Source organism: Sardina pilchardus, chromosome 4 (assembly GCF_963854185.1).
Source record: "Sardina pilchardus chromosome 4, fSarPil1.1, whole genome shotgun sequence".
Classification (NCBI taxonomy): domain Eukaryota; kingdom Metazoa; phylum Chordata; class Actinopteri; order Clupeiformes; family Clupeidae; genus Sardina; species Sardina pilchardus.
Genome location: NC_084997.1, coordinates 30,649,834 through 30,662,896, shown reverse-complemented (window position 1 = coordinate 30,662,896; position 13,063 = coordinate 30,649,834). Strand labels below are relative to the sequence as shown.

The following is a 13,063-nucleotide window of genomic DNA, read 5'->3' as shown; positions in this document are numbered from 1 at the left end:
CTTCTTTCACTGGTTACGTGTTTCATGCTGGCTACACATGAACAACTCATACATAATTCAACACAAGGTCTACAGACCTTAGAGGTGTACATTTCATTTCCATACATCAAAGCATTCGCCCATGGCAGCCAATCAAATTCGATGGCGAAGCCTCCAAACAGGAAGTGAGGTCAAATCTCGGAAACGCTTTGAGGTGTCAAGACCATATTTGGTGGGATGATTTTGGACACAATCCAAAGTAGCCTTAGTAAATTTGGTGTAATTTGGCCACTAGGGGGCGTCGCAATTAGCAAAAATGCATTTTATCGCACATCTCTTTACATCTTTGGGATGACATCCACATTTTTACATTGGGAGGTGCTCTGGGACATACCACTGATGAACCTAGGCAACCCGTCACGTCAGTGTAAGAATTCGGCAATCGAGGGTAACGCCGCCAAACTCGAAGCAGCTTTGCGTCTTGGCCAAACTTTAGCGTTTTGACCTGAGGGCGAGCGGTCGCGTCTCCTGCCGGAGCGCTTTCGCGGCGCGTCGGAGCAAGCACACTTCGCACTTTCCCACCGGGCAACCACACACACAACAACAACTTACATCAGTTGGACAGCTGTAGACACTTAAGACAGGTACAGTACAACCACACTACAACACATACAAAGTGTGCACAGACACAGGCACTGAAAGGACACAATAATCACAGCAATCTCTGCAACATGTCACACAGCAATGAGTCAGCAGCTCTTGTTAAAAAGTCTGATTGTTGTAGGAAGAAAAGACATCCTAAATCTCTCTGTGGAGCACCTAGGTATTTCCTTGACAGCACACTCCTAACCTTCCTCAGCACCTTTCTCACCAGATTCTCATCAATGGGACTGAGGTGGATTGTGTCACCAGCTTCACGTTTCTGGTTGTCCACATCTCTGAGGACCTCTCTTGGACCCTCAACACCTCTATCCCAATCAAAAAGGCTCACTGGCATCTCTTCTTCCTGAGTAGACTAAAGAAGGTCTATCTGTCTCCTCAGATCCTGGTGAACTTCTACCACTGCACCATCGAGAGCATTTTCACCAACTGTGTCACAGTTTGCTGTGGCAACTGCTCTGCCTCCGACCAGAAAGCACTGTAGAGGGTGGTAAAAACTGCCCAAAGCATCACCAGTTCCTCACTACCCCCGAGGCCATCCAGACCAAGCAATGCTTCCGTAAGGTGAGCAGCATCATCAAAGGCTGTTGTCACCCCCCCAACCACAGACTGTTCACCACACTCCTCTCCGGTAGGCATTACAGGTCTCTCCGCACCCAAACCAGCAAGTTCAGAGGAAGCTTCTTCCCTGTGGCTGTCACCCTACTAAACTCTAGCTCTGCATCTTGGTAACAACAAACCAACTAAGAACCAAACTGCAATTTCACTGTCTTTTTACTTGTACTCTGCACAGTGACAATAAAGTTGAATCTAATCTAATCTAATCTAATCTAATCATGATCTGCTCTAGTTAGAGTTTCTAGATGAAGAGTGATTGCTGCATCAATCAAAATATAGATCCTTACATATCCGGTTGTCTTACAGCAGGCAATGACGTAACAAATTAGACCACAACTGGCTATATAAATAAATCACCAATAAATCACCAACAAAAGAAACCTTATCAACTTAGGTATACCTGAAACTACCTGAAACTAACTATACCTGAATACTACACAAGCTTATTATGAATAATGGCAGGAGTTTACCAGTTCAGGTCTTCCAATGTTAGATGTTGGACGTTAGGTAGGAATTCATTCCAGTTAATGGCTGTCATAGATGCAGGCAAGGAGAGACGGATGAAGAGGACTTCTGTCTGCTGTGTTCCACTGTTTTCAGCTTTACGGTATCCTACAGTTAGACTAAAATAAATAGAACAGACAGTTATTTTCCTTCCCCGATAAATGTTGTTGCATTTGAATCTTAGAGAAACTTACGTGAAAAGTAGACCATCTGTCCCTGCAGAGAGGGATGGACAGAGATTGCCATTGCTGGTGCTATTTGTATCCACTTCAATGCTTTACCAGAGAGAAAGGGAACTGTTAGCATCTGTTAATGTCAGTGTAAATTGTTAGCCAAATACCACTACTCTAAACCATTTTAATCAGCTAATTCCAACTGAGAAGAGTATTTACGTCAGACAAATCATTCTGAAATAGCTTGATCCAACACAACTACAGCTCTGTTTCCACTAGGAATCTTGGTTTGCATTAAAGATTGCTGGAAAGAGCTTGCAGGCAGTGAGGGGGCATGTTCAAGAACCCCCATGTTCTTAGAGAACTTCGAGGAACAGAGATCTACATCTTCTTTAACTACTTATTTATTGGCAACAAAGTCATCCAGAATATTGAATCTTGCTTCATATGATATGTACACTGTGTATCAGATTCTAACAATTAAGCCATAAATCACCAATGATTCCCCAGTTAAGATGAATATGATTTATATTTATATTCATAAAATATTGCTCAAACTCTTACTTTAAACTGAAGAGAGTATTTGTCTTTTGAAATATGCTTAAAAACTTGGATGCAGTTTCCAGTGGGAAGCTCTTCACTGAGGAAAACTGTAAATTCACTGACTTCTTTGAGTCCTCACTTCCAGACACCTGTTCATTCAGCTCGGATGAGCTGCTGTCAGAAATGGAGATATTAGGCTTTTGGTTAAAAAATAAATACTCTAGGTAAACCATAAGGGAAATAGCCAGTTATCAGCTAGGGAAACTGAAGATAGGGATATTGATATAGGCCTACAGAAAGATCACAAATATGTCTGTGTACATGGTGGCTATAGTGGCTTTTGGCCTGGAGTGCATGTACAAATTGTTTTGAGAAAACCTAGTGTACAGGTTGGGTTTTACCTTGAGGGGATTCTTTTCTCCAGTGATTCAGTCAGTCCATCAATTTCAGAGCTTACCAAGCCATCAGCAGTCGGCCTTTCAAAACATTACATTTACTGGTAAATACAAAATTCCTTGATTAAAGGCTACTAGCTATGCAGTCACTTTTGGCCTGGACTGCATGTTAAATCAAATGATTGTTTTGAGAAAATCTAGCAGTGTACAGGCTGGATTTTACCTTGAGCTGATTCCTTTCTCCAGTGATTCAATGAGCCCTTCCATGTCAGTGCTTTCCATGCCATCAACAGACAGCCTTTGAAAACATTAGATTTACAGGTAAATATTAGGGCCGGGACTTTAGCGCGTTAATTACGATTAATTAATTACACAAACATTAATGCGTTAAAAAAATTGACGCATTTTAATCGTATGCCTATTTATTTTTGCACCGCGGAACGTTTCTCACTGGATGAGTTTCAGACGGACCGATTATACTGGAGCACCAAGTAGTTCGGTTCAGACCATAGACTGTAAGGTTCAGACAAAACAAACCACAGTGGCACAGTGAACACAGAGCCCCTTTAGGGAGAGCCGGTCCACTTCCTATTAACTCCATTGTACCGGATTGTTCCTGCAATCTGTTGAAATTCCGCTAGGGACGTTGCCGAGCAAGTGATAAATGAATTGTGGTCTATGGGGCTAAGCGGCTAGAACTCGTTTTTTTCACAGTTGACAACTTCATTTCTTAATGTACATTGTCGTAGTAGCTACCTGAGTATAGGTTTTCCACTGGAAATGAAATAAAAAGTCACTCATGTCCTTTCTGCTTTTCATAGGATGGGCCGTTTTCCCTGTAACATGCTAGCATTTAGCTCATGGATGCTCGCGACACTCGCGACCGATTACGACCGTCGTGAAGCTGAACCTTCTTTTAGGTCTATGGCCGTAAAGTGGTTCGCTTGTGTCACGTGACATGAAAACTTTGAAAGGGTTTTTAGGAATAACAACACATATTAAAAATGTTATTGGTCAGCTGATTGTCAAGTCAAGTTATCCTGCATCGCATGCATTAATGCAATTTTAGGAGAAAAAATTATATAACGACAAATGTGGTACTGGGGGGTTCAGCTCCATTGCTACCCATTCATTCATCACTTGCTCGCGATCGCCCTCTAGTTGCAGTACCATGCGGAAGTATTTCGCTAGTGGTCCTTCTCCCCTTATTAGACATTCTCTGGTGAACATGAACAAAGAAGCTGATGTGACCGCGTTGGTTGGCCCCGTGGATGGGAAATGTTGTTACAAAAAACGAACGGATGGAAGCGCAGATAAGAGCATGGTTGTGTGCAACCTATGCAACAAGGACGTATCACCACAGGTATCACCTCAGTGCAAAACATAAAGCAGCTAGCTGCTAGCGTGGACAAAGTATTGTGATACTCCAGTCCAGACACTTGAGGGAAACCTCTGAGCTTTATTTATTATTAAATAGCAACCGAGTTGCTGTTACAGCCACAACTCACGCTAATAACAGTAATCCACCGCACCTAATTCCATGTCCAACTTTCATAGACCTAAAAGAAACTTCACACTCAGAACCGCATACAAGCACACACGCACACACGTAAACTCCGCCCCCCAGTTCCCCTTAAAGGGACACAACAATTTCATGAACTCAACTCAAGGTAACAGGTGACACAATTAACAGGATATCACAGTATTATAGTTTACAGAAGGTCTACCTATCTATAGGCTACATGAATTTCTGAAAATGTACTATTTGTAAATATGGTATTGCTATACTTTATGGCAAAAATTGCACTGGTCTGTTGGACTTATTAATAAACAATATTTTTGTTGCTTAAGGCCTATGTATTCAGTCATTATCCAATAGTAGGCTATACTAAAAATCCATGTGAAAAAAAAATACTTCTCACTGTTCTCGGGTCATATATTTATATACAATTAAAATGCGATTAATTTCGATTAATTAATTACAAAACCTCTAATTAATTAGATTAATTTTTTTAATCGAGTCCCAGCCCTAGTAAATATAAAATGAAGAGTTCAAATGCTACCAACTAACAACTAGCCATTCGTTAACATTAGTGTGTTTAATTCTGTGTTTTTTATTGTGTCTGTAATAAGGGTTTTGCACTTGACTAAATCACTAGCTAGTTTGAAAATGTGACCACAGTGGCACCATGGGCTTTGACAAGAATGCACAACAATTCCAGCATTGGTTCTTAGTGTGTGTGAGTGTGTGTGTGTGTGTGTGTGTGTGTGTGTGTGTGTGTGTGTGTGTGTGTGTGTGTGTGTGTGTGTGTGTGTGTGTGTGTGTGTGTGTTTTGTTGTGTTGTCTCTTTTTGTGTTGTGTTGTGTGATTTGCCGTTGTGTTGTGCACTTCGGGGCCGTGTTTTCTCTTTTTGTGTTGTGTTGTCTCTTTTTGTGTTGTGTTGTGTTGTGTGATTTGCCGTTGTGTTGTGCACTTCGAGGCCGTTTTTTCTCTTCTTTGTGTTGTGTTGTCTCTTTTTGTGTTGTGTTGTGCACTTTGGGGCCGTGATTTCTCTCTTTGTGTTGTGTTGTCTTATTTGTGTTGTGTTGTCTTATTTGTGTTGTGTTTTCCTGTTTACATTGTATTGTATGTTGTGTGTGGTGTCTTAAGCTGCTGGGACCCTGAATTTCCCCTTGGGGATCAATAAAGTATCTATCTATCTATCTATCTATCTTTTGCACTTCAGGGCCACCGTATGTATGCTTATTGAACCAACATACAATCGTTTCTTGTTTTCATGCTCAAAAGCATTTTTAACATAGACTCCCTAACAACAAATACAAGTATTTTACAGCCAGTGATAAGTATTATTGTCAGTGCAAAGGGCTCACATAAATCACCATTCAATTAGAGATGCACGATATATCGACGGCCGATATATTATTGGCCGATAAGTGAAATTTGTAAAATATTATTATAGAGAATGGGAACGGAAGTTAGCGGCGCAGTGCATTCTGGGACAAAAAGGGCGTTTTCCTCCATTAGGTGAGGCCGCGGCGCGAATTATAAACAAGAAACCTATGGAAACCTATGATATTTCGAACAAGATCGGCTAGCCAAAACAGTAACACTAGATGTAAACATTTAGGCTACTATGCTAAAAACTAGTAGTAGAAGTAGTAATGGACCGTACAGAGACAAGCTCCTGCCAGACGCGAGGAAACGTTATATAGAAAAATATCTTTGATCGGTAACATGGATCCCTATGACAGACCGTCTGGAGAGTGGACGTGAGACCCTGAAAGTAATACAAAGACACTCCGTTGTTGATTTTTTTTACCTGACGATCGTGGGCACGGACGTTACATCCAACAACACAACAGGTTCGTCCCATGATGTGTGAAAAACAATGTTAGAAACAGCGAGTTAGCAATGTTTTACGATGTTTACAATGGTACAGCATTGGCAGCAGCGTACAAGTGGCCTCACGTATGTATCCCAGACGCCACCGCGGCGCAACCGCGAAATGTCCGCGACGTCACATTCCCATTCTCTATCGGTCCGATAACAGAATTTCGGCCGATAATTTGCACCAATATTTTTTAAAGCCCTAATTTTCCAACTACATAAGGCCCGTCTGGCTGCATGCTACTTGAGCTTGGTTGGCTACTTCTTCCTCAAAATAATGTCAGCTGTGGGGATGTATTTCACCATTCTAACGAGATCTGCGTTGAATCTATGCAGCCCAAAATCCTCTCCTGAAAGATCTCCATTTTAACCTAAGCAGAGAGCGAAGCACAGCCTACTCAGAGCGAATAGTTTTGCTGGTGTGTCTGCACTTTACCGCCACGTTAGTCGGGGAGACAAACAAAATCTTTGGTGGGACAAATCAGTAGATAAGTAGGCTAGTTCTAAGTATTATATGTGCATTTAGTTCAGTTGTGTTTTGTAATATTACCGCTGCAGCACTGCAGGTTGTGCGCAACAGAAGGGACTTTTACACTGGACAGCACTCCACTAATTTGCTCGTCTTTTTTTGCGGTTCGGCTCGAGCATTCATACTGGAGGTGGCATATTGGGGATCAATTAGCCTACAACAAAATACAGTCCGAGGAGTTTCAGCTTTATTTAATTAACGCTGCTAAAGCTATACATAGCTTTTTCACAGCTTCTAGCCATTTATCTGCGTTGAGTGTTTACTCCATATGAGAACAATTCATGCACTGTCCCTTGCCACTTAATCGCACCTCAATGATGTCACATTCACTTAAAGGAGCCACACGTAGGCCCATGCTATTGCTGTTGTTGACAGCTGTACCACTGTGGACTATTATGAGTCATGGTATGTCCGGCATAGGGAGGGAAAGTAATCTCATCGCCATCTGGTGGTTGCGTTCCTAGAGGCTAGCGGGAGAGGATGGGATTTTCTTTTAGAAAAAATATATCTCGGCCCACGATGGGAAGTTAGTTAAATGCCTTCAATATGCTATGCATGTAGGTCAGCTCTATTGCTTCGAGTGGTCATACTTTATTTTTTAGGATCAGTTTAATTGTTTTGAGTTTGTTTGTAACATGGTGATAACGAACTACAGTAGCTAGCTACAGTAGCATTTGACGTCACCAGTTTGGGCGCTTCATCTCCAACTGATCAAAACGGCAATTTGCTTAACTGGCTTATCATATTTTTGTAATAACAGAGAGCGATGTAAACCGCGTGGTAATTACCTTTATGTTGGGATAACTTGTGTTGTGCTTCTACTCACACAAGAGCTGGCAGTAAGTGTGATTGTCTACTAACTAACCAACTAGCTAACAGGCTAATAAACAAACCATGCTAGGTGAGTAACGTCGTGGAAGGGTGTCACGTCACTTGAAGTTGTAGTTCATTTATGAAATGAAACGAGCAATTACGGTTTTTTTAAATAAGGCGAAATAGGGTCTGATATTTTCACAGTTAGTAGATTATTACAGTATGCAGACTGAAAAATATTTTTGGTGGATAAGATCGCTGGTATAGCTGCGTAGTATTTTTTTGAAAAGTCGGTCTATGGGACTTAACATTGGAGCTGATCTTCGATAGGAACGCAACCACTTGGGGCGCTGGTTTTCACTTTCCCTCCCTATTGGTGGTATACAATTACTGCAATTAAATGATGCCTATTAAATGTTGTCCCCTATTCATTGTTGATTTTTTTTCTCCAACAGTAATATCGGTTATCGTTATCGGCCCTAAAAGTCCATATCGGTGCATCTCTACATTCAATGATGGCACAAAACTGAAAAACAGTGGCCCATCATTAAGTGCAACAACTACCTCATATTCAATGCATTTATGCTCCCACTCCATTTTTAAGAATTTATAGACATTTCCTAACGTCCATTATGAGACTACAGATGTGATGATGTTGTCTCAGCTTCCCCTCGACATTATCAGAATGTCAACAATTACGCGCGTCACTGTGCGTCGGGACAGATACTGTTTCGAAGTTTTTAGGTTATGTTTTCATCGGGGTTTGTTGGTTTGTCTGTATGTCTGTTTGTTTGTTCGCAAGATATGACCCAAGGAAGAAGCGATTATGTGTTCGCTTGGCGGAGGCTAGATTCACCATGTTATCATCATCAAAAGCTTTGGCTATTCCACTACGCATCTTAACAATTTCACCATCTGACATAGCTTCTTTACTTTGGCAAGCTCAAGCGAAACAGCAAAAGACGCCTGAAGTGCAGATTCCTGTGTAGCTCTGGCAATTAATCACTGTTGTTGGTGTAGCCTAGGCTACTTTTGATTTGATGTCGGCTACGACAGCAGTCCTAGCTCCAGTGTGTGTAGCTAGCTACTTCTGATATTTAACTTTGTGCAAGGTTTAGTAGTGGCGACTTCAGTTTAAATCCTTCATGGCTGATATAGTTTCTAAGCAAACTTGACACATGGGTTTGTCTTACCATTCTATAAACAGACACTGCTTTCAATTTTGACTGAATTTTGACGGTTTTCTTAATTGAGTTTTCGTTTCATTTTTGCACTGTTTTTCCTTGCCGATGGTAAATGTCCGCGGGCCGCCAGTTGCCCATCCCTGGTCTATACACAACCATTGAACCAACAAAGTAAATGCAAGAATAGAGACTTCTGTGTAATTATTCCATATTTTGTGTAGTCATTCTATATCAGAACACCTGACATACAATCCAAATAGTCTATAGGAAACCTCAGAGTGTTATCTTTCATTTTAGACCAAGATTGTGCTTCTACACCAGGGGTCTCAAACTCGCGGCCCGCGGGCCAATTGCGGCCCGCGAGACGATATTTTGCGGCCCCCGGCCTGAAGTCGAAGCTTAATGTTAGTGCGGCCCGCGCAGATGCATCTGGGCATTTTATATTCTGTAACAATCGTGGGCTGGGCTCTATGGCTGCGCTACCATAGCTCAGGCTCGTGACAACAACACGAATTAGCAATTGTTTACTTGCAACATGTTCCAGCCCGCAACTTTCTGTCAAAATAATAATGTAGGCTAGCCTAAGTCGCCCCTTGAGGGTATTTTTTATGCGATAAACGACACGGGTTAAAACAGACGGGAGGTACGGTGACAAATCTCATTTGTAGCCTAGACACCTGCTAGACATCAAGTGTTTCGATTCAAGCAACGTTTTCACGAACTAGCCCCCTCATTACAAACTACACGCAGGAGACGTGCGGTTTGTAATGACGCGGAAGCGATGCATGCAGGCCATAGTTTTGCACAAACTGAAGCAGAAATACATCAAATGTTGAAACAAAAAAACACGTTTGATGAGGTCTTGGGTCTGTTATTCACATATCTGATTCTGAAGTATATCTGCCTTTTGGAGATTATGATCGATCGTAATTGACAGTGATCTGGGTGCGTCTGTGAAGGTGCGTCTTTTGAGTGAACGACAGTGTTTTCTAAGCGGCTACCATGCTTCGACCCTCTGCCCAACATAAATGGAGGTGCCAGTGGTAATTGAGATGATAGTGTCCTGGACCCCGTACAGACAGCTGAAAAACTACAAAGTCACTTGACAGGCACTGATTTGACCAGGCTACTTCATTGTATACAAAAGCTTTGTGTTAGTAGCCTAGTAGGCGTAGCCATAGTTTACTGTTGTTGGTTTACATTTTACTGTTTTGCTGTTAATTTCTTATGTAGGGGAAAGGACAAAAAAAGTAAAGTAAAACTGCTCAAATATGTTCAACATTCAGTATTTACTGAGAGGTGCATAATTCAAGGTAGTTGTCATCCAGACATCATATGCTGATTAGATAGGTAGGCTATACAGTATTTACACCTTTGTAAACCACAGATTTGGGGGGGGGGGGGGGGGGGCAACCTATGGGCAACCTATGCGGCCCCCCAACCAGTTGATGTTGGTTACAGTGGCCCCCAGCTCATTTGAGTTTGAGACCCCTGTTCTACACAAAGGGGTTCATGTGCAGTTAGCATTTGATTGTATGCATTTTGGATAGCCAAAAGTCCTATGGGGAGTTTCCTTAGAGCATTTTAAAAACGCACGGGCATACAGTGGCAAATAATGGTCTACAGTACTCATATTTCATGGTATATTGATCTACTTTTGCACCCAGCTTCACAAGACTTTTGTGTTTCTAGGTCACTTGATATGACTTAGAGGACTGATATGTGGTCACATCAGAGATGCTTGCAATCCGCCAGGAAGAAGAAAAAGATATATTCTAGCCTCTGTAGCCCTGTGTCAGTAGTACATCACACAGTCTGATGGTCTCTACTGAAGCTACTGTGTCTTAGCTTTCCAAAAAGGTCAAGCATTTCATTATAAGTCAAACTAGGTTGGAGCAGTGGCCTTTAAAGCAATTTTAGGCAAACCTTAAATTGGTATACTGTGAATGATGGCGTTAACAGATAACATAGGACAACTAGAATGCATTTCCCGGTGGGAAAGTGCGAAGTGTGCTTGCTCCGACGCGCCGCGACAGCGCTCCGGCAGGAGACGCGACCGCTCGCCCTCAGGTCAAAACGCTAAAGTTTGGCCAAGGCGCGAAGCTGCTTCGAGTTTGCCGGCATTGCCCTTGATTGCCGAATTCTTACACTGACGTGACGGGTTGCCTAGGTTCATCAGTGGTATGTCCCAGAGCACCTCCAATGTAAAAATGTGGATGTCATCCCAAAGACGTAAAGAGATATGAGACAAAATGAATTTTTGCTAATTGCGACGCCCCCTAGTGGCCAAATTACACCAAATTTACTGAGGCTACTTTGGATGGTGTCCAAAATCATCCCACCAAATATGGTCTTGACACCTCAAAGCGTTTCCGAGATTTGACCTCACTTCCTGTTTGGAGGCTTCACCATCGAATTTGATTGGCTGCCATGGGCGAACGCTTTGATGTATGGAAATGAAATGTACACCTCTAAGGTCTGTAGAGCTTGTGTTGAATTATGTATGAGTTGTTCACGTGTAGCCAGCATGAAACACGTAACCACTGAAAGAAGGAAGGAGCCTAAGGAACTAGGCATGTTTCTAGAACAAATACGAGTAATGTTAGAAGTATTGCGGGAACATCTGCTGTTTACTCACTGTTGAGTAAGTTGCAATGTGTTATAGCCTCAAATTGATGGTAGAATAAACAGGACGACTCACCTGTTCAAATGGTGTAATAGGATCAAATTTGGGGTTGATATGTCAAAGCAACCAGGCTGTTACTGGTTAACGTGTCTGAATATGAAATCGATTTTGGATTGGTTGCATGTGATAAAAGCTATGCCATTTCCTGTCCAGACAGCATTCATATTCAGAAATACTGTACACCAGCAACAAGGCACACACACACACACACACACACACAGACGTACATACACACACACACACACACACACACACACACACACACACCTCTTCCAAACAGAAGCGTCAGTCCGTTACATCTGCCTCTTGTCCACAAACTGCATGTTGCTGAGTTGACTCACAACGGCACCAGCAACGAAGACTTTCACACAAACACACACACACACACACACACACACACACACACACACACACCACCCCCTCAAACCCAAATATCTGTCTGTTACGTCGACCTCTTGTCCACAAACTGCATGTGGCACAGTTCACCCACATCTACCCACAATTCTTTGATTTATAAATAATCCCAGCATTAAAAAACTGCAATGTGTCCAATCTTAATATATATATATATATATATATATATATATATATATATATATATATATATATATATATATATATATATATATATGTATATATATATGTATATACTGTATGGGCAATTCCATGCAAAACTGTCAAGTCCATAACCCCACACAGCGTCAAACTATGATGTGGATGATGATTTCTTAAAAGTTTACCATTTCGCTCTTCTTGTTTGTACAACATATTCAATGACATTGTTAACTTAATCATTTGCATTATATAAATGTAACCTATTTTTCCACCCTTATGTCTCAACATATACTGGAGTCACATTCATAAACATAAACAGGATCCTAGGTTCTCAATTTGCTGGACTCACTGTCTACCATAAAGTTAAAGAATAGTAATAACAGAAGAAAAGGTAAGACGATGTTGATAGCGTGATCAACTAGGGTGGTGCCTCCACTGAAGAATGTCTTTACCACTGCCCTGGTGGAAATATGTAAATCCTCAGAAATGTCAAGTGCTACAGTTACTTCTACCTGCTTTGATATAGCTTATCCTAAATGAAATACTATGCAATGCAACATCACAAAACATTTATTGTATCCTTTGTTTTTAACTCTTAGAATTCAGTTCAGTATGACATAATAAAATGAAGGTACAAAAACAGTTTTTACACCCTTTTTTAAAAGTTCAACGTATCACTTTCAATGAAATCTCAATGAAGGATTACGTAGTTCTAAATAGTAACTGTGTGGTAATAATTCACCTATACCACCCATAGCCTAAATTAATTAAATGTTTACCATGAACAATAGTTAAATGAAACACACAGTAATACTTTCTATAACACTTTGTGTTGGATGTAATTAATTGAACCTAGAATTGTTAACTGCTATACAATAAGTGGGCCAAACTTCACAGTTTAAGTCTCCACACATAAGCTTGCCTACTGAGTCTAAAAACATAGCTCCCACTTTCCTTAGCTGGAGGGGAATTCTGAGATTTCTCCCTAAAGCAGAAACTATTATTTTTACCTAATTATTATTACTATTATTATTGG

At 41.2% G+C, this 13,063-nt stretch overlaps 1 protein-coding gene across 3 annotated transcripts in view; it reads right to left on the bottom strand.

Moving 5' to 3' along the window:
- LOC134078819 (uncharacterized) overlaps window positions 1–13,063 on the bottom strand; it is a 114,218-nt gene that overhangs the window by 68,489 nt on the left and 32,666 nt on the right. For 2 of the 3 annotated variants that reach the window (XM_062534966.1, XM_062534968.1), the window contains 5 exons: window positions 3,096–3,170; window positions 2,879–2,953; window positions 2,499–2,651; window positions 1,956–2,036; window positions 1,728–1,880 (listed from right to left, as the gene is read on the bottom strand). In XM_062534966.1, coding sequence (XP_062390950.1) covers window positions 1,728–1,880; window positions 1,956–2,036; window positions 2,499–2,651; window positions 2,879–2,953; window positions 3,096–3,170 — 537 coding nt within the window. The remainder of the gene's footprint in view (window positions 1–1,727; window positions 1,881–1,955; window positions 2,037–2,498; window positions 2,652–2,878; window positions 2,954–3,095; window positions 3,171–13,063) is intronic. The other variant, XM_062534969.1, reaches the window with a different exon arrangement.